We start from the raw sequence: 24,438 nt of genomic DNA, 5'->3' as shown, positions 1-24,438 counted from the left end.
CAGAATCTTCAGTAGTAGTATTACAGTGTCTGTTCTACTCTTCATGGCATGGAGGAACCCAAGGCCAAATGACAGATTCCATGACTGGTTTCATCTCAGTAGCTGAGTATTTCAACTTCCTGAAGTCGATTTGAAGCCTTCTTAGAAACGGCTGATAGGCCTTGTGATTCTATCTATCATCTGTGGCTCCAGAGGTCAAGTGCAGTCAGGAGCCTGCTAGGCTGAATGAGCAGCTGGACTAGGGCCCAAGCAGGGTCACCAAGCGCTCTCTATCATTGTTTCCAAAGAGCTCATGATAATTCATCTCTTAGCTTGCATGCAAGATGGGAATGGACGCTGTGCTGGGAATGTCTGTGAAGTTGTCTTTTGTTTTTTTTTAATAGTCCATTTAGAGCTAATGCATTGAACTCTTCTTGACTACATCTCTGGAAAGAGAGCCACGATGGCTAGCACAGGTAGACATCTGGGTGGTGTCTCTTCTTGGCCTTGATCCTTCTGGAGCTCAGAAGGAAGCAGGTTCCTTGAAGAGAAGGCAGTTCAAGTGGAACAGTTACATCAACAAGGACCTTCTTCTCTATTGACTGTATAGAAATGTCCAGAAGAGTTGCTTTAGCTAAATGCATAGTATTAGGTGAGTCCTAGGCTTCAACAGGGATTAGGTTTTGTTGCTAATTACTGGTTCATCTCCATAAATCAGATGGTGATTCACTTTGCTGGGTCTGTGTTTTAATGAAGAACCTTGTATGGCTGAAGGAGTCTATCATGGGATGCGAGGTGCTAACCTTTTCTCTTTGCTTATGTCTGTGGGTTTATTTTTTATGTGTGTTAGGAAACAGCAAGTGCTTCTCCTGTGATTCTTCGAGTGGATCCAAAGGGCTTTTATTTATACTGGACGTATCAGAACAAGGTAAGTGTTAAGATTGCACAGGTTGGTCACCAAACAGTCAATTCAGGTTTGTGCAAGATTAAAACACAGGACGACACAGAAAGGAATTGTACTGATACGCCTGTTTCACAGCTTGCTAAAGGATTCTCCAAATCACTGAAGTGGTGCAGTTAGATTAAAAATAGCTAGAAATGTGCAGTTCAATGTATGCATCACCAGCTAACTTGTGCCTTCGGTGTCGGTAAAGCACAAGGGAGGGTGAGAGCTGCCAGAGGGGAGTAAGATGCCACATATTTAGGAAAGAGAACTGTGTTCCTTGCTGTTGGGTAGCAACAAGGGGTGGAGGGATCTGCCTTGTCAGGAGGTGGAAGGCTGGGTTTACTTCTGCTTTCCAGAGCAGAGCTGTGGTTCAGCTCTACTTCCTCCTTGTGACCTACATGCTGAAGAAGCATGGTAGATAAAAGAGACAGAGCCAGTGCTCCTCCACAGCAGCCTGGCCAGGCAACCTGACATGTTCTGGTGAGCTCTGAATTCTCAGAAAGTTGTGCCCTAATGGCAGCTTGAGCAACTGGCACACAGCCACAGCATCTGAGAGTGGTGTTGCAATGCTGGAGACTCTGACATCCCTGTCCAAGGCGTGCTGGTCTTTTCCAGCCCTATCTGTCACTTATTCTCCCTTTCAAGGACTGCTCAGTCCTGGTGGAGATTCAGAAAGGAGTGAGATTAGGAATAACATTTTCATCCTGCTTGACAGTAAAGTGGGGATACAGCCAGAAGGTATGGTATCCACATTGTTCTTTATTGTGATCTTGGAAAAGATCTGCTGCAATGAGTATAATTTGTTCTCCAGATCCGTGGTGAGCAGGCAAATTAGTAACAGAGGAAGGAAATTCAGGTTGGATATTAAAAGAGCAAACAAAACAGACACAACAACTAGCCAGCAGTAGGGACAGTGAGGACATGGAGCAGACTACATAGGGAACTTCATGGAGTGTCCTCTATGGGAATTGCTTCAGAAGGTCTTCTGGTACAGGAGTGAGAGAATGTAATAGTAGCGTAAGACAGGCAACATGTGTGTCAGATCTTTGCACGTGCTTTTTTTTGCACTACCCTTCTCCATAAACTGAACTAGATGGTACAAAGTAGGATGAACACAACCAGCTCCGTGCTCCTCCTCTGCAATGCTTGCTGAGAACTTCATGTTCTACCACAGCTCTATGCAGAGTCTTCATTTTCAAGATCACGCTCTCTGCTTCATTGGGTTTTATTTACCCAGCTCTAGTTCAGCATCCTCATCCTGCCAGTTTGTAGCCTGAGGCAGAGGTGCAGGTGCAGTGATGTTCCTGTTCCCTGCTTGCCAAAGTTGGCAAAAATACTGTCTAGGCTTTCCCACTCCTGTTGTTTCTGCCTGGATGTCTGGGCCAGCTCAAATCTACTGTGGCTATTTAGAGCCAAATCTGAAGCTCAGAGGAGGAGATCTGGGTAGAGAGGAGCCATGTTCATCTCAGTAAACTACAGAAGGTTTCTGGCCTCAACCTGAAAATGATGAAGTAGCCTTCCAGCTGGGAGTAGTCCCCTGCCTGCCTTGTTCCTTGGAGGTGAGCTTTTCCCCAGTGATGGGTGCTGCTTCAGACCTGCTTTGCAGCTTCTAAAGGCTCTGCAAAGGTTTTAACTTCTTCCTTTCTCCTTCCTTCATCATCATTGTCCTTATTCTCTTGTAGGAGATGGAAATTCTGGATATAACCAGCATCCGAGATACCCGAGTAGGGCGATTTGCCAGAATCCCCAAGGTGAGTGTGTGCTTCGTTCTGCCAGGTTGTAGGGGGATGGAATTGCTGCCTGTGCCTTTGACATAAGCTGAGGCAGTTTAGCCTGGCTTTATGTTACAAGAAGGTGAGACAACCTTGTCTGTTCACATCAGAACAATGTAAATATAGAGCTAAATATAAATATAGAGTAAATATAAAGCTCCTACTCTCGTCCCTGGACTCCCCAGCAGTTCTCTATGCACCTAACAGACTCTTATAGACTGTTATATATGAGTTTGTTGGAAAGAAATCTTGGATAAAACAGCAATTCAACTTCCAAGTAAGTGCCAAAATTGTGATTTTCTGCTGTGCACAACAACTAAGCTCTCTCCTGAGCCGTGCATCTGGCTAGTTTTAATCTGGACCTGGCATTTCAGCTCACTAAGCTGCACTCTGAGGTCCTGCATGGGGTGATCCTGTGTTGAGTCACTAGAGCTGCTCTTATACAAAGATGCACAAGTTGGGTCAAGGCAGCCACAAACCTGGAGTTACAGAGTGAGTCCAATGCGGCACGTGGTGTTCTTTTCCTTTAAAGGGAAGAAAATGTAGTAATGGCAAAAGTTACTGGGTGTTTTTCAGATAGTTTTCAGTTGCCCATTTGCAGAGTGCACACAATTATGCCTTTGTTTTTGGTTTCAGTTATAACTGAAGCTTCCTGCAACACAGTTGCCCTTGTTAGGACTTTTTTCTGGGCCTGATTTTTGTTTGTTTTGAACTTTTCTGTGTATCAAAAGACAAGCAGCAAATTGAAGCTGGAATGTGAAAGGGAAACAAAAAAGTAAAGATAATGGCTCTGTATGGTAACAGCGATGATTCTCAGTCTAATGTGAAAGAGGAAGATCTTGCAATCCATACTGAGAGACTTGAGCAGCCTCTTTGCGTAAGAAGTATGGATGTTTTCCTAATACCTCTCTGAAAATGCTATCAGGGCATTTATATCAAACAACAATTGTTGTTGTTTGAGATAAAGAATCGAATGCTTGGAGCTAATGGGGAGAGTGCTGCACTCAGAGTATAGAGCTTGCTATGGAAAAGACCTACCTAAAGGAGAGGCCTGAGGTACTGTTTTCTAGGGCCATAAACTCTAGGAATAAACTGTTTACAAAACAAATTAAACTCTGTAGATTAGAAGTTAGAGGCGGAAGCGCTGAGACTGTAGGTGGGTGTCTATTTGGCAGCAGCAGCCAAGCAGGAGAATGACTTAGAGCTCAGTGAGTATTTAAGGAAGACTTTCTGTTGCAGAATACCAGGAAAAACATGGCAGTCCAAGTATCAGGGTTGCCTCTAGACAGAGGAATAAGAACCAGGGATTGCAGAAAAGAGCATGGCCAATAAGGGCATGAAATGGAAGAGAGGTGGTGGGAGAGCAGACTGCCTGCAGACTGGCAACATGAAAAGTGAATTGGGGAGTATTGTGGAATGCTGCAAAATCAGGATCTGAATAGAGAAGGTGAGTGTGAAGTTGTTGCTCAGTGTTTCTCCTCATGAGAGCTCTGCATCAAGTGGAATTTTCCAAAGGTTGAGAACAAGCAAAAGGAGGTGCAGCTGTTTGACTCATGTCATTGCACGGTGGGATGCCTTCCTGCACAAGTCATGGAAATGTGTGTGATTTTAAAGTTAGGTCAAGAAGGGAATGCACTTTGAGGATCTTAAATACAAGATAAGACCGTGGCTTGGAAAGTTGCTGAGCCATAAATTGCTGGAAGCTGCAGAAATGTGTCAGGGATGTATCATTGCATTTGCCCTTTCTTTTCCAGGCATCTGGGTGGCTCTTTGGTCTGATGTGGTGTGGCTGTTGTGTTCTAGCTGTTTTAATAGGGCAGAAGTTGTTATACAGTGCTGGGAATTGGCTACAGTTCATTTAGGGGAAAAAAAAAAACACAACAAAAAACAAAGGTCAAGCATTAAGTCATTTATTAAGTACTCTCAGTGGGCACAAGTGATGCACATGGTGATAACCTCTGCTGTGAAAATCCCAAGTGCTTTTCAATCTCTGCATCTCAGACCCACTTAATGTATCAGTCTCTGTTTTATTTCAGGGGATTTTCTGGCCTTTCTGTGATGATGTATGTGGTAGAGTGCATTAGGCTGGCTCACCTTGATGAAAGGATTTGTGTGGGCACTGAAATGGGTACTGAACCAAAACACAACGGTGCCATCTGGGCCTGGCAGTTTCCAGTTTCCACATGGCTGTGCTGTCCTGAATGCTTCTGCAGAGCACATTGGAAGTCCTCAGCAGTGCGTTCAGGTGGCTTTGCTGAGGACAGGATTTGAGAGCACGCAGAAATGCAGGAGGTGGCAATTTCTTGGCACAAGTCACCCTCCACACAATGCATCCAAGTCCGGTGCACCATCACTAACAGGTATCAACATGAAAATCCAATGGGACAAAGAGGTGGAGGGTAGAAGGATGAAGATATGTGCCATTCTCCTGTGCTGCCCCAAGGTGAAACACAGCTGTGCCCTTGGAGCAAAGACTTGCTTTATTTGAGAGTTCTGCAGCTTTTCAATGGGAGTTTCTCTTTTTTTGAGAGCCAGGGCAGGGTGAACTTTGGCACATGTTCAAGGGTAATAAAGATAAGAATTAGCAGGGACTTCTAACATAAGCGAGACAAGATAAAAAGCTATTGAATGTAGTTCAGCAGCGTGCCGAAGCAGATCAAGATGTTATTTACAATGCAGTTTTTATTTGAGTAACAAGGAACAATAACAGCTGCTCCATTTTGTTTTACTTCTGATGCACCAAGAACCCAGAACATTTGCACAAGCCAATAATTAGCACTACAGTATATGATGCTGCAGGCTAAGCTGCTGAGCTGTTGGCTTCAGCCTGGGTTTTGTTTGGGCATGTCAGCAGGCACGGGCTTTGAAATGAGTCTCATTTTTCACAACACAAACTTGTGTTTTCTCACTGCCGTTCATTATTATAATACAATTTCATCCTCTGTACATATTTTGTTGCTTTTGAACCCAGACATGCAGGCTCTGAGGACACAAAGTTTGGATCGCTCCCTCACAGTCTGTTCCCCATTTGGTTCCAGCAGGCTGAGGGTTATTTGGTGCCATGTGAATCTGTGTGCTGCTGCATTCTTCATCTCCTTTAGATAAGGCAGCAGTGAGAGCTGAGAGTGCTTAGCTGCATCTCCCTTGTCCCTCCAGGTTGCTTGGCACAGAGACGTGCCCTGCCACAGTCGTGGTGCTGCTGTCCTAAAGAATACACGGGAAGGGAGTTTGCTTGTGTTGTGCACTCCAGCACTGCACCATGAAGATACAGGACTGTCATATATAGTGATTGCAAGCAGCTGGAGCAAATCCTTGCTGTCATCTGCTTATGTCTGTTTCAGGTGGAGAAAAGGCTCTTTCCATCTCTTGCATTAAGCTCTGTCCTTTGCGTTTGCATGAGAATTTGCTTTTCTCAGGATTATGAATATGGTTTATACAGATCAGGTTTTTAGGGAAATCAGGAGAGTGGGAAGTGAAATGAAAGCTGATTGTGTATTTCAGCCATTCTGCTGCTGGGTTGCTTTCTGTGTGTGTGTGTGTTGTTTTTTTTCTAAGTGGATTTGCTAAGCATATTTCCCTTCCTGATTTGCATGGTTGATACGGTTGCCTATTTTCATGGACTGATGCCTCCTTCTCTGTCCACCTGCAGTGTGGCTCTAAGGAATGGCAGTGAAGCTGCAGCACAGGAGAGTGAGTTATTAAACAGGCAAAACGTGGCATCAGGACAGCATCTGGCCCATCCTCACCATTGCTGTGCCAGCATCACTGCCTTTATCCCAGGAGGGAGATAATCCCTGAGTACAGCAGGCAGCACAGAATGAGTGAGTGACTTACTTCAGGCTAAGTGGGAAATATGCTGGGAGAATATGACCCAATTTAGATTCCTAAGAAGATCATCCTTTCCTGTCCTTGCTCCTCCCTGCTGTAGTTAGCTAACAGAGGTGTTGGGGGGGTCCTAAGCTATGCTGACAATGTGCATCCCATTTGGATAGCTGTACAGGCTAAGGATGTCCAGTTCTTGTTCTGAGGTGGTGGTTGAGCCATTCTAAGGGCTGTGTGTGCCCAGCTTTGTCTGCAGAGCACAGGTGGAAGCTCAGAACCAGCTGGGGACACATCCTGAGCAGAAGCTGGGGAGCCAAGTGACACCAGATTGCAGAGGAGGAAGGGGCGGGAGGAGCCGCCTTGTAACAAATACAGGAAATGAGCTTAGCTCAAACCACAAGTTCTCTATTGTCTTAGCTTCATCGAATTTACAACACCAGAGGTAAGGAAGCTGAACAAATGCCCCTGGGTTTGCAACATGAAGTTCAATGTGAAACTAAAATCTAACACTTTGCCACTTGTAGTTCCATCAAGTTGGACTCGTTTATCCTTATGGGTCCCTCCCAGCTCGGGTCTGATTCTCTGAGTCTGGTAGGATATGTGGGTGCTGTTGGCTTCTGCAAAGGAGAATTGCAGCTGAGCTGCAGGGCTGACTTAGTGAGTGCTTTGCATTTATAGCAAGCACATGAAGTCAACCAGGCAGGAAACAGGACCCGAGGAAATGGCCACAAGTTGTATCAGATGAGGTTTAGATTGGACATAAGAAGGAACTTTGTCTCTCAGGCACTGGAATAGCTGCCCAGGGAGGTGGTGGAGTCGCCATCCCTGGCAGTGTTTAAGAGGAGTCAGGATAGGGAGCTAGGAGATATGGGTTAGTGGTTTGCTGTAGTTATGGTAAAGGGAGGATGGTTGGACTAGATGATCTTGTAGGTCCCTTCCAACCTTGTGATTCTATGATTCATTTAACGTAAAATTCTCTCACTGAGGTCAGTGTGGTATCTGTAACGTGCTAGGATATTACTGATGCTTTAATCTGTTGAAATGGAGTAACTCAGCCATATGTCTAACATACAGCTTACAGCTCCAGGTACATTTCTGAGCCTGCCCTGCCCTGCTAGCAATTGCTGGTGATTAATTTTGCCCTTAGTTTCTGAAGGAGCAATGCTCTGCCAGTTTGCTTTGATGGATCTTTGATGGATTTCGTGTCATGAATTGCTGCGCATTGTGGTAGGACATGGGAATGTTATCCTTCTGTTATAAATAGCAACCATTGGTGTAACTCCAGGATACCTTGGCTCAGTTATGCCTTATGTAGGATAGGAATGCATGAAGTGCTAAATAAGTTAAAGGGATCCTATAAATACTTTCGTATGGTGATGAAACCCCAGTATGACTAATCGGATGAGCTTTTTGCTTATCAAATCTCTGGTGAGCCATCGCTTGGGACATTGTGATTGCTATGGAAAAGAAAGACAACAAATTTAGCAACTGACAACAGGAAGAAAATGTCACTTGGAGACTGAGAGCGAACTTCTGTCCCCAGCAACAAGGCTTAAATCTATTTGGCCTTCTGGGACCCCAGACAGCACATTGCTTGTGGTGGGGCAACAAGTGTCACACCAATTGAAAAGCCATAGCATGTTTCCACAAATGGATGTCTGTGCTAACTTGGTTACACACCCATGCCAAGTGGAGGTCAGATACTCTTCTGTTTGCCTGCCTGCAAGTTGAGGCTGAAGTTTCACATGCCATTTATTCTTTTTTCTGGTGCAGTTTGCCTCACTCTCCTTTTCACCCCATTTGTTCTGTTTGTGTTGCAGTGCCAGAAGCTCCGTGAGGTTTTTAACTTGGATTACCCTCACAGCACCTTTCTGCTGAAAACTCTGACGATTGTATCTGGCCCTGACATGGTGGACCTCACTTTCCATAACTTTGTGTCCTACAAGGAGAATGTTGGCAAGGTATGTGGGCCTGAGGGCAGAGAAGCACTATGAAGGACAAAGAGTTGGCACGTTCCAGAGGGAGCAGAAAAGGAGTTGTTGGGTTTGTAGCTCAGCAGTATCAACCCAGGCTGGTGCCCTGTCCATGCAGTGTACTTGTGCTGTTCCATCAACTGCCTCCACCCTTATGTGTGTGTCTGTTTTTTCTCCAGAGCTGGGCTGAGGATATTATGGCCATTGTTCAGAATCCCCTCACATACAACGCTTCTCGGTACACCTTCCTAGAGAAAATGTAAGTGGTTTCTGATAAATGTTGCTATCTGAAACATTTGCTTGCTGCCCTTTCTGTCTGTAATGGAAAGAAAAGGCTTCTTAGCATCCGAGTCCTTTGGCAGTCTCCTAAGCAAGTCCTGTGCCAACTCAGGTGCCCTCAGGTGCATGGCTGTGGGTGGTCAGTGGGCTCTGTGCTGTGTGATGACTGACCAGCACTGCAGGACTTGAGCCTTGGTATTAGATACACATATAGCACTAGACAACCTGAAATTCTGAGCTTCAGTGCTCACCTCAACTTGGTACTGCCTCTTCTTGGCTCTGTGATACTGTTCGGTTTGGCAGCATGAGATTGTCAAGGAGGACTTAATAACAGAGGATACCATCATCTCACATCTGTCATATGTTTCAGAGGGATCTTTCTGATATCAGAACAGTTTGCCTGTTTCTCTTTCCAAAGAGATGGGAGCAGGTTCTATCTGAGGTTAAGCTTACAGCCTGTAAGACCCTGGTTTTCAGTTAACTTTTAGTTTCCTTTCCCAGTTGTGTTTTCTTTTTTCTTCCTCATCTTGGCTTTTTTTTCCACAGCCTGGTGAAGCTGAAGATGCAACTGAATGCAGAGGGAAAGATTCCTGTCAGGAAGTGAGTAAGGCTTTTGTTTGTCTTTTATTGTATATACAGTTAGATGAAAGGCAGAGCAGCTGGTAAGAGAGTGGTAGCCCTGTGCTTTCGGCTGCCTGCTTCTGCTGCATCTAAGGGCAAAAAACATTGTCAAAAACCATGACCTATGAGGTAAAAACTATTCAAGTCATGAGAGGACTCCTGCTGCACTTAAGTTCCTCCCACTGAAGGGCCTGGTAACATAACCTGTGTCTGGAAAGGAGCCTTTCTGTGACTGCAGCAAGAAGAGATGTCTGATACAGGCTGTAAGTAGCTCACTTCAATGCCCTGGCCTTGCTTGTAGAATAGCAAAGGTGGTTTATATGGTCTAAACCATTTCACAGTTAAATTGTCCAGATTAAGAGCCAGACTTATAAAAAATATTCAGCATCTCTGAGTGCAGCTGTATATGAAGCTTTCTGAGCCTCCATGTCAGGCTTTATTTTTACGTTCCATGTTTACTTGACTTTCACTTTGGACATTAAAATCCCTTTTGAAGTATAACAAGGATGCTGCGATTTTTGCCTTGCAAAGGGCTGCTTGGGAGCAGCGTGCAATGTTTGCATATGTCAGCTAGAGCTCCAGTTGAGCGCTTTTCCATCTGTCAACATTATTTGGCACTTTTTATTCCCCTTCTTGACTGTGAGCACCTGTTATTCCAGGAGTGTAATAGACCTGACATCTGAATTTATCCACAAGTGATACATCATTGTTGCTGATTGGGATGTTCTGAATCTAGGGAGAATTCAGTTATTGTTACTAATCCATAATACTACAAAGAGACTGCTTTAAACTGAAGTCTTGACCAGATGCATTCTGCCCTGCAGACCAGTACCTGGCTTTCTGCATCCTTTTACATGGTGGTAATGGTTTCTTGTTTCCCTGTCTGTGTAGTATTTTTCAGATGTTTCCTGCAGACAGGAAGAGGGTGGAAGCAGCATTAAGTGCTTGTCATCTTCCAAAAGGCAAGGTAAGAATGTTACCAGGTAGCCACTAGTTTGGGAATAATCTTTTTGCTTATCCTGACTGTGCTGCCCGTGACTTCCAAAACATCAGCTGCCCAGATTCTTTGAAACTGCTTTGAAATCCTATCCTTGTTGTTAGCTGCCTTGCCTAAACTTCAAGCCTTTCTAAGATATGTTCATAGCGCTTGCAGCTCTATGACTTGCACTGTATGGCGTAGGAAGCAGCACGTTCCCTTCTGTCCATTTCCCCTACTCTTCGAAGCAACAGATCTGATGGCACTTCTGCCAACCTTCAGAGCACCATCCAGACCTCTAACAGCTCCTATCTGCTCATTGTGCGCTTTGTCATTGAACAGGACCCACTAAGTGACAGTTTAAATAGCAGTCCTTTCTGAAATAGGCCATTATAATGCCTCTCCACTCCATCTCCTCTTTCCTTGCTAGGTGTGCCAATTGCTTATCTGCCTTGTCACAATGAGTGCTGGACTGCAGGCGTTGGGTGTTAACAGGTGAAAATCATTGTGGGTTAATGATACTGACATGTCTTTCTTTCATTCTCAGAATGATGCCATCAACCCAGAGGACTTCCCTGAGACTGTGTATAAAACTTTCCTCATGAATCTGTGTCCACGGCCTGAGATTGATGAGATATTTACTTCACAGTAAGTTTCCTTCAAGCCACAGAAGAGGAATTCATCTCTTATGGCAGAAGAAAGGCAAAAAAGGGTTTCAGGTTAATCTAGGTGATGGTAATGAGACTACTTGTGGCTAGCCCCAAACCAGACCATGCACAGCATAAAACCCATTAGCCAGTGACTTGTTTTCTGTGCATTAGTTAGGAAGAGGTTTTTAGAGGAGGAAAGAAGACCAGAGTAGGAAGCATCATTTATAGGAAGAAATGTAGATAAAAGAGAATTTTGTGGTCTCAGAGAACTGTGCACTTACTGTTAACCCGAGGAAGGACCAGTGCCTCCATTATGAAGTTTTCTGGCACATGTGTTTTTATGTAATTCTTTCCCCTTAGCCATTTCAAAGCAAAGCCCTACATGACCAAAGAACACTTGGCAAAGTTTATCAACAAGAAGCAGCGAGACTCTCGCCTCAACGACATCCTTTTCCCACCAGCAAAACCTGAGCAGGTGCAGAGCCTGATAGAGAAATATGAGCCCAGCGTCATTAACATCCAGAGAGGTGAGTCTCACTCAGCCCATAGGACTGGTTCTTCCTTCACATCCCACTATGAAGGTAGCCTGAAAATAGCAGAGCATCTCATACCTTCTGGTACCCTGGCTTTTCCAGGGGAGCAACCAGCCTGATTATCACAAATCTATGCCTTACTGGGTAGGAGGTGCCAGAACCCTTGTGTTTCAGCACCATTAAAGCTTTCTTTTCCATGTAGGGCAGTTGTCTCCAGAGGGAATGGTCTGGTTTCTCTGCGGCCCTGAGAACAACGTGATAGCACTGGACAAATTGATGCTGTATCAGGACATGACACAGCCACTCTCACACTACTTCATCAATTCATCCCACAACACTTATTTAACAGGTATGAGCATGTACAGAACTGCCTGATCTCCGGCACCTACCACCACAAGGGATGGGTGAATGATCCTGACAATCAGGCAGATGCATCTCCCCTTTAGTTTGGTGGGCTGACCTCACCACTTCTTTCCAGAACTTGTTTTTTTCAATAACATCCAACATATTTTCATTCTGCTCAAAGACAGCAGATGTTTTTGCTGGTGCCCCACGTGAATGGCTAAAGCTGAACCTCCCTCCTTGTGTTCTCCTCCAGCTGGCCAGTTTTCTGGTGTCTCATCTCCTGAAATGTACCGTCAGACGCTGCTGGCTGGGTGTCGCTGTGTGGAGCTGGATTGCTGGAAGGGCCGTCCCCCAGACGAGGAGCCCATCATCACTCACGGGTTCACCATGACAACTGAAATCCTCTTCAAGGTACAGGATTCTTCTCCACACACTTGCCCTTGCTTGGATTTAGACTGATATCCATTCAAGTTGACTGACAGTCAAACATATGGGCAAAGATGTTTTGAAAGAGAAAGATTCATGGCAAGGTCACAAGGGAATGAATGTGTAGATAGAATGAAAGATGAGCATATGTGCAAGAGGTTGGATTTTGTGTGCATCATTGGACCTGGAGGACCACGAAAGGTAGATGAGGATGAATGAGTGATGGGAATACAGGTAGTCGATTAGAAGTGATGGAGGGACAATTGAGCTGGTGTGCCTGCATGCAGAGTTGTGTAGCACGATGGATATATGGACAGAAAATTGCATGAGAGTTTTACAGCTGGATGCCAGACAGACAAACAATCGAGGTGGCTTGTAGAAAACAAACATTTAAAGTGAGTTAAAGTGTGCTTTACAACCTCAGCTGGTGGTGCTTTGGAGGAACATATTTTAATTACTTAATTACATATCTATCTGGTGGAGCAACTGCCCTCTAGCGCACTGAGCAGACAGCTTCCCTGAGGGCTCAGCTCCCAGGCTTCTGAAGCACAGTTCAAAGCCTTGCAAATGCAGGGCATTCATCCACAGAAGTTACAGACAGCTTGCAGGTTAAAAATCAATGCACCACGCTTATTTTTCTGCCCTCATGTACACAGCAGCTGCCAACAGGAGGGCACTTCTTCATTTTAAAGCTCTTTATTCATATTCCGTATCTTTCCCCAGTTCCAATGCTTCTCAAGTACTAAAATATTTCTTACCCAACGTGGGACCACCACATTGAGGTCCTGGTGCTAGACCTGGTCTCACCATTTAATCTGGAGCCCACGTGTAAAGTTAATACACAAACACAACTAGAATCAGGGCTGGAAGGTAATTGCAAAGGAGCAAGTGATGCTTCTTTACCATGTCATTAAGCAGCAATGGGAAGAAAATAGTGGAAAGTTTGTGGAGCTTAACAGGGATTTGGAGATAATATGATTTTTTTTACTTTTTTTTTCCTCAATGTTATTAATACTGAGTATGTTTCCATGGTATTTGCATTGGAAATGTCAGCACTGCTGGTGAGTGAACATTCCAGATTTCTCTGCTGCTGGATTTGAAGCATGTTGTGAGCAGGTGAAATGACAGAGAATTGGGCAGCTTCAGAGGCTGGTGTAAACTTTTTTACTGGAGAAGCCCCTGACTGATCACTGTAGAGATTCGAAACATGGGGAGGGATCAGTTTTGTGGGGAGATCAGATCTGTTACTAATGAGTGCTGGTCTCTGTGATGTGCTCTCCCTCAGGACGCCATTGAGGCCATTGCAGAAAGTGCTTTCAAAACATCTCTTTACCCTGTCATCCTCTCGTTTGAGAACCACGTGGACTCGTGAGTATCTGGTGATTGTGGTGACACAACGTGGGAAGATTGTATTCTCTGTTGTCCAGAGCAGAACAGACCAGGGCTGATTGGTTTGAAATGAGTGCCTGTGTTGACATGAAACACTGTTAGGGATTTCTGTGGCAATTCTAAGTGGGTGAGGATTTATGGATCTCAAGATAGTTGCTCATGCTAAACTCTGGATTTGGGCATCTGTTTTTCTGCTCACTCCAGCTTTATCTCTTTGTTTATTAGGCCTAAGCAGCAGGCAAAGATGGCTGAGTACTGCCGAACCATATTTGGAGATATGCTGCTGACAGAGCCTCTGGAGAAATACCCAGTAAGTGGGAGCTGGGGAAGGAGGCTGAAGAACCTGGTTAGGGGAGAGGTCTTTCTGAAGAAAAAAGTGGCTCCTGATGCCAGGAGATGCCACAGGGGATATAAGGACAGTGATGAAAAAGGATAAATGAGCTCAGTACATTGGGGTGAGTAACCTGACAAGTGGAGGAAAGACTTCTCAGTCACAGGGTTTTTCCTGAGAACTTGTCTGACCCTGCTCCTAATGCTCCATCCCTTCAGTGACTTTGGAAACTGAGCTGTAAGTGACCAGGCTGTTCCCATTGCACCAAGATGAATCAGTGTATTTTCAAGGGTGTCTGCACTTGCTTTGGAAAGAACCAGGAGTGAGGGCATAGTAGCATTTCAGGCTCTTCCAACCATTGTTTCTAAATTCCTGTTTCCAGCCTGGAAATAACCCCTTGGGGGCATAGATGGGCAGGCCAGTGACATGCATCACACTGAGATAAAAAGAGCTGAAAACAAACAGGGATCACACTGATGATTGCCCACTGTCCAGTCCCGTGTCTTTGCCCAGGCAATGGGGAGAAACAGCAGGATGGATGTGGGACTGGGCAGCCTGGTCTTGTGGTTGGTGACCCTGCACATAGCAGGGGGTTGGAACTGGATGATCATTGTGGTCCTTTTCAATTCAGGCCATTCTATGATTCTGAATTACTAATAGATCTGTTGCTATCTGTATGGGGAGTGTAGGTACGGAAGCAATCTGAGTCACACATCCTCATGTGACATACAAAGCCACTGCCTTTGAGATTTTTTAATTTAGGAAGGTGAAGACTTAGGAAAAAATCAGCCTAGATATAGTGGGACGTGCCTGTAGGTGGAGAAATTAAAATATACAGTGGGTGAGAGGTGTTTTCATGCGCCAGTAAGTGACCACAGGAGGGGCAGGATGGCTGAGTGTCTAAGTTGTATCTTTGCAAAGAAAGTTCATTTTGAAGTTTCTCTTTTGCAGCTGAAGCCAGGAGTTCCTCTGCCAAGTCCTAAGGATCTCTTAGGGAAAATCTTAATTAAGAACAAAAAGAAACAGTCTGTATCTGAGAAGAGGCAGAATTCTATGAAGAAGGGGAAGAATGTGGAAACAGAAATCATGGAGCAGCCAGCTTTTATGGATGCTGAAGATACTGGTATGTCAAAGGGGGAAAATGGGACCAGTGTAGCTAGATGAGCAAGTCTGACCTGCTAGGGACTTTCCAAATTGCCTGATAGTAGCTCTAGGCAAGGCGATACCAGTCATCAATTCAGGCATCTCAAGAAGAAGCGTAAGCTTAGAAGATAAACTAAATCTTCGGAATATTTTCAGACACTGTTCCAACTAAATACTTAATAGTAAAGTCATATTGGCTGTCACCAGTCACCTCTCTATTTTCCATGTGCTTTAGCATAGTTTCCAGGAGGATCTGCTCCATGACCTGGCTGAGCACAGAGGTGAGACTGACTGGCCTATAGTTCCCTAGGTCTTCCTTTTTGTTCCTTTGTAAAAGTTGAGGTTATGTTTCCCCTTTTCCAGTCAGTGGGAACTTCATCAGACTGCCACAACTTCTCAAATACAATGGCTTAGTAACTTCATCTGCCACTTCCCTCAGGACCCTCAGAGCTCTTCACTGTTTGCAGTCAGAGCAGTCATGGAATCTTGTCTTCACGTTCTACTAAGCACTACTGATGTGGGCTCTATGCTTAGTCTGGGCAGGTGATGTGGCTGAAGAGGAACCAGAGGAAGAGGATGATCAGCTTGGAAACCTGGATGAAGAGGAAATAAAGAAGATGCAGTCAGATGAGGTACTGTTATTATGGTCTCTGTTCCTTTTCTGGTTTGTTTGTTGTTTTTTTTCCCCCTGTCCTCCAATTTTCTCTGGAAACTCACTGTTCTGAATGGAGATTAACTAATATCAAAATGCAAAGGGGAGCAAACCATGCTATGACAGCTTTGCTTCCTTCCCTTCCTTCATGCAACCCTCCTGCAAAAGTTGTGACAAATATAGAGGCCATAGAGAAGAGGTATTATTTCTGAACCTGACTTTGATATTCTGCTTGATTTGGAGGTAACTCTCTGCCCTCAGGGTGTTTGGAAAGGCTTAGCCTGATAAAAGTTATAGAAACATGAAGTGCTGCTTCTAAAGGGGAAGAAGCAGATCAGCATTGCCTTGAATGGAAAAGATCCATTTCCCATTTCCCTTTCCCTAGTGTTACTCAGAGAAGAGGGCAAACAGTTTATCTTCCTGGTTTGTCCCAAAGGTTTTGACAGACTTTGACAGGTTACAGAGGTCCTGAACTTCTTATGAACTGTCCAGATGTGTTTTATTTCATCTCTGGAAAAGGTCTCTTCATTTTTCTTCTTTTGTATTTTGTTGCATTTCTTTTCCTGCTCAGGGCACTGCTGGTTTGGAAGTGACGGCGTATGAGGAAATGTCCAGCCTTGTTAATTACATACAGCCCATCAAATTTGACTCCTTTGAAGTCTCTGCCCGTAAGTCAGTCTCTCATCACACGCAATGAGGACTGGGTGCACCTTTCTTCTAAACACTTTCTTGTCTTCTCTTTCTAGAGAAGAACCGGAGTTACGTCATCTCTTCCTTCACTGAACTGAAGGCTTACGATCTGCTGACCAAGTTCCCTGTGCAGTTCGTAGAGTATCCTTTTGGCAACGTTTGCCCCCTGCAGTTGGTTGTATGAAGTGTGAGAGATGGGTTAAGGCTAAGGTGCAGTCAACTGAATTCTGGGTTCAGGATATGGTAAACTCTTCATCACAGGTGTAAAGTGTGCAGGTGCTGGTGATGCACAAGCCACAAGGGTGGCTTGGGCTTCTCACATTGATTCTTGACAGCAGGCATCCTGCATTAACAAAAGGCAAAGCTGTTAGATGTTTACTCTTAAACAGGAAGAGATGTAGGAAAGGAGTGTTGTTGCCCCAGCTTCTCTTTCTTCTTCTTCAGAAGGCTCTGAGTTTTCATAGGAGAGCTTAAATGACTCTTAAATCTGAATTCATGAGCTAGTGCCAGGGTGCACAAGGAGTGCTCCAGTTTGGGTTCCAATAGAGCAATTGTAGATACAACAAGCGCCAGATGAGCCGGATTTACCCCAAAGGCACCCGGATGGACTCCTCCAATTACATGCCCCAGATGTTCTGGAACGTTGGCTGTCAGATGGTGGCACTGAACTTCCAGACCATGGGTGAGTGTCATGTTGTCTTCCAGCTTCTCAGTGGGTGAGGCAGTGTGCTCATGTTCATTATCTTTCTTCCCTGCTGTTTTCTACCACTCCTGTTCTGCACTCCTTGTTCCCAGAGTGTTGCTCTTCTCTGAGTCTCTCACAGACCAACAGCACCTTTCTGGGTCCAGCACAGTCCAGGCATGCAGAGCCTGCAATGCCTGTCCGACATGTTTATGTTTATACGTGTGCACAGGCTTGCTGTCCAATATCTGGGTACCATGTCTGCCTAGTTTGTAACATGATGTCAGAGTAAATAACGTGAATGAAGGCACCAGGAGCTCCTGCATTCCCTTTTCCTACAAGGCAGCAGGCATAGCTCCATCTGGCCACAGGGCTGTTCTGTCTGTGCTATTATTTCCAGTACACTGACCTGAGCAGGGAAGAAAAGCCATTTCTTGCTGCACAGCCAGCGTAAGGGGAGGCAAAGAAAAGCCTTCAGATAACACTGTTCTTTACTGTTTCCTCTGTCTCATGTATGGAGAGTGGAGTAGACTGGCTTACAGGATCAATAGGAGGGAAATAAAATAAAAGAGAGAGTGAGAGATTGGTTATGAAGAGGATATCATACCAAAGACAGGTGCCAAAACCATAAGCCACTGTTAGTAAGACAAGAGGTGGCAGAGGAGAGGATGGACTGAAGGGAGCCCCAGAATGACAGAAGGAAGGAGTGGAGAGGTTCAGGCAATGATTTGCCTCACACCCACAACAGCGGGTACTTCTTAGAGTATTTAATTTAGTTCTACCCATGATTTATGGTGCAATCATAAGCAAACCACTTTACCTTTCTCATAATAGCTGCTGTAATATTTTTCTCTGTAGGGTGCTGAGAGACTTAATTAGTTTTTGAAAGGGCTTTGTGAGTCTTTGGTTAGCGTGGGCTGCAAAAGTACAGCACCTCTCAGCTCACTGAGAGCCACCTGATTAGATCTCACAGCAGTTTTGCTCATTGCTTTCCTCTCTTTGTATCTCAGATGTCCCCATGCAGCAGAACATGGCTCTGTTTGAGTTCAATGGCCAGTGTGGCTACCTGCTCAAGCACGAATTCATGCGGCGTCCAGACAAGCAGTTTGACCCTTTCTCAGTGGAGCGCATTGATGTGGTGGTGGCAAGCACCCTGTCTGTCACGGCAAGTACAGCCCTTGGAGCTCTTCCTCCTCTGACAGCCATTTGCTATATAACCAGTGTGTATGACCCCTCTATTTATTACCCAGTGGGGTTCTTAGTGGCAAATGAACCCAGGGAATCCTGTGAGAGAAATGCGTTTCCGTGGCAACTCCCCACCTTTTTGCTGTTTCAAATTAATCATAATCACAAGAGAATGGAAAATTAGCATCTGCCAAGCAGAAGGATGCCAAGGCTGTGATGCTGGGGAGGGAGGAAGGTGGAGGAAGTGTTGGTGCAAGAAACAGGGGTGAAGGAAAGGTAAAAGAAAAGCCTATTGTGGATTGGAAGGTGCAGCAGAAAAGGTGATTTGGAGCTGGAGAGGAACTTAAGGTGTGGGTGCGTTCTTTTGTTTTATTCTTTTCAGCTAATGAACATTTCTGTTTGCTCACAGATACTTTCTGGTCAATTCCTCTCAGACCGCAGTGTGAAGACGTATGTGGAAGTGGAGCTGTTTGGGCTGCCAAGGGACACGAAGCGCAAATACAGAACCAAAGTGACCTCCACAGCCAATTCCATAAACCCTGTTTGGAAAGAAGAACCTTTTGTTTTTGAAAAGGTAAGGAGCACTTCTGTAAGGATTCGGAGTGACACCAGGAGGGACTCACTGGAGAGCTCACTTGTGGCTTTAAACAGACCAAGAGCGTTGCACCCTGAGATAATATCCAAACAATCTACAAAACAGCTCTCCATGAAGGTTCCTTTGTACAGATATGGAGCGGCTGGGAACATTGATGGAAATAACAGGTTCAACCTCCCCTTGGTGGTGCACTTCAGAATGAATTCACTGATTAGATTTGAAGACTTCAAGCATAAGGAAGCAGAAGGAAACTGTGGTTAAATTGTCAATGGGGAGCAGGCGTGATGGGCAAGTAATGGGACCAGCAGGAGGTTTTCATCTGTGCCTGATAACAGAAGGCTGTCCTGTTTGTCTGCCAGAATTCAGTGCTCACTAATCCAGCTATGGGGGGGTTAAGCAAAGGCGATATTAAGGTCTGGCTTTTCTGCAGTTAGAAGAAAGGTGCATTACAAATTCAGCTCTGCCAACACACTGTGAGATAGCAGATATTTTCAGCCTACTTGGGATGCGGTAGATAAATATTATCCTCATTTCAGAAAATGCTTTTCAGGCTACAGTTTTGACAGACTGATTTTTAGTTTTAGAATTTTATGGCAGAAAAAAAAAATGAGAGAGGATGATGAAACAGCCCTTATGGCAAAGTTACCATGCTTGCTAAATTATCTTTCCAAATGCGTTTCCTCATTCTGTGAATTGCTTTGTGGGAGTGCTGGTTTGGAGGGTTTATTGCACAGCTTATTCTTTAGGTAGCCTGCCCTCCTGCAATCCCTTGCAGTTTCTCCTCTGAGAAGCCTGTGTTTGGTGGAGTTTTTGTAACTTCACTTGTGCTCATGACAAACTGCAGCTTTAATTTACAGCGTTTGGAAACAGGAGATGGCTTCTCTAGAGAGATATCCCTGTCCATTGCAGGAGATTTGGACTGGATGACGTTCAAAGGTCCCTTCCAACTCAAACAATTCTATGATTCTATGAGATTGCACTGTCTTGTTGGAAGGAGTGAAGTTGTGCTCAGTGAAGCCAATATGCTGTTAAGGAACAGAGTGAAGGTGTCTCACACTGTGTGATGTTTTGTTGTGTTTTTCTCTAGATCATGATGCCTGAGCTGGCATCACTCAAAATCGTGGCCTTTGAGGAAGGAGGAAAGTTCATTGGTCATCGTATCATTCCCATTATTGCAGTACACTCAGGTAGGTTTTGTGGCAATCCCTTCCTCTTGGGTAATCTTGAGGTATATCCATCTGAACATCTGCATGTTTTCCTTCTACACCTGTTGTGTGGAATATCACCTGTAGGCATTGGAGCCTTCAGTTTCATCTGATTATATCCTTGGTTTAGCACCGTACATATTCACCATGCCCTCCTGCAGACAGAGGCTTCATTTTACTGTTAGGGCACATAGACGAGAAGGGAGGAGATTGTGTCAACTCATCTCTTCTGCTTTCTGCTTTCAGGCTATCACCACATTTGTCTCCGCAGTGAAAGTAACATGCCACTCACCATGCCCTCTCTATTTGTGTACCTGGAAGTAAAGGATTACGTCCCTGATGCTTGGGCAGGTAGGATGCTTCAGAATGTGCCTGGGGTTTTGTCCAAGCTTCAGTCTAGAAGCATTTTCTGTCCTCTTCCTTTAAATAGGGAATGGCCAAACAGAGAGAAATGAGGAAAACACCCCTCTGGAGATATTAGCAGCAAAACTTTTTAACAGTCATGAACAAAGCCAAGTAGGATGTCATGGCAACTGCCACAGGACTTCTTGTCAATAGTATGGTTTTGACCATACTCTCTTTCTCTGTATCCATAGAAATGAACCTTGTTCATGGAGAGAAATGCTGGGAAACTGATGGTTTTAACACAGATTCTTAATAGGAAAAAAAATTGGGTTAACGCAGCATTGGATGAGGGTTGGAGCAGGCGTGCAAGCTGACAGTCTTAGCCTGGTCTGTCTTCTCCACAACTTTTTGCCTTTTGCCAGAAAGGAAACCAGAGGGTGCTCAGTGTTATTTGGTAATTCAAGCAACATTTCCTTTTTGTTTCTAGATCTGACTATTGCTCTCTCCAACCCAATTAAGTTCTTCAGTCTGCAAGAAAAGCGATCAGTTAGTCTAAAAGATGGCTCGGAGGTGGAGGTAAGTTTTCCCAAGTTCTGCCATTGTCTTTAAGATGTGCTGCATGGAATTGATCTGAAGTATCAGGGGGGACTGTCAAGGGGCTGCCCACTGTCCTGGAGCAAGGCTGTCCACAACAAGCCTATGTGTTACATCTAGGCAGGCAGAGGACTGCCTTGGGTATAGAAGTGGAAAGTGTCAGAGACTAATAGCAGCTTCTCTTAGCTATGAGTAGTTAACACCATTGCCAACAAAGGGGGAAACTTTGTGGCATACAGGCAGATTTCCTAAGAGATCAACAATGGAGAAAGCACATGAGAGCTCTCTGTGTGTCTTTGCTGCAACTTTTATTTCCTAATGTCAGTCTCCAGTTCCATTTGCTATCCTTAGATTTACCTCTGATCTTTGTTGTAGAGGCCTGACATGCAGAGGAACTTCTCATTCCCTGAAAATAATGGGATACCTGAGTCTGCCAGGAAATTCAGCACCCCTTTTGCCAATGGGCCTGCAGGTAAAGCCAGAGCCATGGGATGAACTTACAGAGGGGAAAGCCAGGCACTCACATGCCTGGAAAAAGATAGTGCTGGAAGATGAAGATCCTTGGTAACAGGATCAGAACTTCTTGAACCAGTTCAGCAACTTACATTCTGGTGCTTGTCATTAATAGCAAAAATTGTGTGTGTGCTTTGGGTATTGTGGTTGGAATGGATGTGACACATACACTGCTTTTACTCTGCAATGGAAATGTATTATCTGGTTTGGTCCTAACCCTTAACACCTCTCTGCCCTTCAGCTCTTTGTTGTTGAAGGATCTCTTGTAGCTCACTGTTCCTTCTGACATTCTAAGTGTTCTCCCTGAAAACTCAGTGCCTTGTGAAACTGTGCTTACACAGAACTTCTGTGTAATGTTGGGAGCTGTAGAGGCTGGTAGTTTTATTCACCAGCTCAGATGTGAGCACTAGACTTATTTATAAGAGTTGAAAAAAAGTTAATGGATTTCCTTGAACAGGAGGCAAAGTCTGTTGCATTTATTACTACTGAAGAAAGCATTTATTACTCTGTTCAATTAAGATGTAACAGAGAAAGATCACATAACATTGCTTGTTCCTCTCATATGGGCACCTTCTTGACCTTGCAAAACAAGATAACCAACAAATGTAACAGATGTCTGTGACAGTGCCAGAAGGAGCATTTCTTGAACCTGCACTTAATCCAAAGTGATTGATAGTCATTCAGGTTAGGTAAAAGCACATCTCCCACCGTGCACTTAAGATTTACTCATTCTGTTCTAATTTCTGGCATTGATGATCTCTCCTCTGTCCATTTTCATCCCAAAGTTCCAAGGTGGAACACTGACAGCAACCTCTTCTGTCATTTTAGGAGCAGCAGCTCTTGTCAAGGATGGAAACATGAAGGAAGTGACACAGCTTGCAGGTAATTCCCTTTGTGCTGTTTGTGAGAGCTGAGGTGTTGTCAGGTCCTTCGCTGCCCAACTTCTGTCTGGAATGGTGCTGAAACCTGTTTGCAAATTAAAGAGGAACCTAGCCAAGAGTAAAGTTGTTGCCCTCAGGCCATGGTGCCAAATAATTGCTGTGTGCAGCAAGTTTTGTTTGGTTGGTTTTTTTTCAAGTTACTCCTAAACATACACAGTAAATATTCCCTCTGGCAAGAGGTATCACATAATATGGAGCTCAGTGGGCTCTGATTTGAAAGACCAGACTTACTGACCAAGAGACTTGCAGTTGAGCTGCACACTTGAGTGTCCTCACTAGGAGCCTTTAGTAAGAACTTGACCCCCATTTGTAGACACACCCTCAAAGCTCAGCTAAGTTTTTACACATTTGAAGCCAAAAGTAAAAGTGACTTCCCCTGTGAAGGTAACTCCCTGTGGCTTTTTTGCTAGATAACCACATCTGAAGCCAGTCAGTAGACTTGGTGCTGCCAGATAACAAGTTCTCCAGCAGTTCACAGCCATCCTCCTTCTCAGTGTCTTCACTGACCTAGGGAGACCTTTCACTCATTCCTTACAAGTGAAGCCAACTGTTAGAACTGGAAGAGCTGACAGCTCTTGTCATTGTCACCTGACTTTGCCTCCCCCCTCATTCCCCTCCAAAAGAAAATAAAAATAGTAATGAAATAACAAAGCTTTTCCCTCATAATTAGAGCTGCCAGCTAGCTTAGTGCTTGGGCTGCTTAGGACTATGGAAGAGGAGGCAAAGAAAGACATAAGGGTATGTTACTCCATCATGTTCCCCTGGGCAAAATGCCAGAAGGCAATTGTTCTCGCTGTCCCCAAGGCAGGCAGCCAGCAGGTGGGGAGCTGAGCTGGATGCCATGCTGAGGAGATAGAAGGAAAATTGAATTAAGGCATCTCTCTGACCCCAAGAGGCATCACAGCAGGGTGGGAAAGCAACCTCTGTTTGTATTGCAGAGCCTCAGACAGCCAGCCTTGCAGAGCTGCAGCAGATGAAGCTGTTCCTGAAGCTGTTGAAGAAGCAGGAGAAAGAGCTGAAGGAGCTGGAGCGGAAGGGAAGTAAAAGGAGAGAAGAGTTGCTGCAGAAATATTCTGTTCTCTTTTTGGACCCTGTCTGCCCCGGAGGCAAGAAAAGATCCACGCACTCCAGGAAAACCCAGAAGAAAAGGTAAATATGGCAGAGGGTTCTCTGGCCTGTGGAGCACTTCCATAGACCAAAGCAGAGGGATTTCTGAGATGAACAAGGCCAAGCAATGCAGTACAGGCCTCTGTGTCTCACTGGGTCACTTGGCTGTTGGGTGGATGTTGGGTCAGCAGGGTATTAGCATCCCAAAAGCAACACAGCTGCTGTATGTGTTCTGCAGGAGTCTGACAACAGGTGATGTCGGTACCTGTGTGCAACCTGTAGAAATGGCAGAAAGCATGGATAGCAGAGTTTTGGAACTGAAAGAAAGGCTGGAGATAGAGCTTGTCCGCCTGGGGGAAGAATACCACAGTGGAATTCGAAGAAGGAAAGAGCAGCATGCCACAGAGGTAAGGACTGCATGTGCCAACCAAAAAGTAGCCTGTGAAATCCCCTGCAGGGACAGCTTGAAAAACAAGTTCCTCACTGAACTGTGAGGTCAGAAATGTGGCCACGGGGCAGAGAAGCTCTCAGAGCAATTGTCAGGACCATAGAAGGTACTTGAAAAGAATGCAGACAAGTGATGTTTGCTTGTCAGAAGCTACAAAATCGAGGCCCATCCTCATGAATTAACCAGCCCTGGGACTCCAGTGCAGGAAGGGCTAAAGCTAAAACTGGTGGTAATTAGATACTGACAGTGCACTGTGTCTCATCTTGGTCTGTTTGGTTTTAATCTCACTTTCATCC

General features: G+C 44.9%; 1 protein-coding gene across 2 annotated transcripts in view; it reads left to right on the top strand.

Moving 5' to 3' along the window:
- PLCB2 (phospholipase C beta 2) overlaps positions 1-24,438 on the top strand; it is a 33,041-nt gene that overhangs the window by 2,623 nt on the left and 5,980 nt on the right. Inside the window, exons 2-27 of one of the 2 annotated variants that reach the window (XM_032444859.2) lie at positions 830-907; positions 2,608-2,676; positions 8,340-8,480; positions 8,672-8,751; positions 9,318-9,371; positions 10,284-10,359; positions 10,916-11,016; positions 11,379-11,545; positions 11,754-11,900; positions 12,150-12,307; positions 13,608-13,690; positions 13,937-14,021; positions 14,994-15,165; positions 15,720-15,817; positions 16,409-16,505; positions 16,584-16,668; positions 17,085-17,209; positions 18,220-18,374; positions 18,804-18,968; positions 20,077-20,176; positions 20,441-20,545; positions 21,027-21,115; positions 21,509-21,605; positions 22,475-22,528; positions 23,526-23,736; positions 23,933-24,101. In XM_032444859.2, coding sequence (XP_032300750.2) covers positions 830-907; positions 2,608-2,676; positions 8,340-8,480; positions 8,672-8,751; positions 9,318-9,371; positions 10,284-10,359; positions 10,916-11,016; positions 11,379-11,545; positions 11,754-11,900; positions 12,150-12,307; positions 13,608-13,690; positions 13,937-14,021; positions 14,994-15,165; positions 15,720-15,817; positions 16,409-16,505; positions 16,584-16,668; positions 17,085-17,209; positions 18,220-18,374; positions 18,804-18,968; positions 20,077-20,176; positions 20,441-20,545; positions 21,027-21,115; positions 21,509-21,605; positions 22,475-22,528; positions 23,526-23,736; positions 23,933-24,101 — 2,961 coding nt within the window. Of the gene's footprint in view, positions 1-829; positions 908-2,607; positions 2,677-4,121; positions 4,145-8,339; positions 8,481-8,671; positions 8,752-9,317; positions 9,372-10,283; positions 10,360-10,915; positions 11,017-11,378; positions 11,546-11,753; positions 11,901-12,149; positions 12,308-13,607; positions 13,691-13,936; positions 14,022-14,993; positions 15,166-15,719; positions 15,818-16,408; positions 16,506-16,583; positions 16,669-17,084; positions 17,210-18,219; positions 18,375-18,803; positions 18,969-20,076; positions 20,177-20,440; positions 20,546-21,026; positions 21,116-21,508; positions 21,606-22,474; positions 22,529-23,525; positions 23,737-23,932; positions 24,102-24,438 lie in introns of those variants that run through there. The other variant, XM_015863277.2, reaches the window with a different exon arrangement.

This window comes from Coturnix japonica, chromosome 5 (genome assembly GCF_054131305.1).
Source record: "Coturnix japonica strain WE chromosome 5, WE-NBRP24, whole genome shotgun sequence".
In the NCBI taxonomy this organism is placed as follows: domain Eukaryota; kingdom Metazoa; phylum Chordata; class Aves; order Galliformes; family Phasianidae; genus Coturnix; species Coturnix japonica.
The sequence above is the reverse complement of the archived record's forward strand: the minus strand, read 5'-3'. Positions and strand labels throughout refer to the sequence as shown.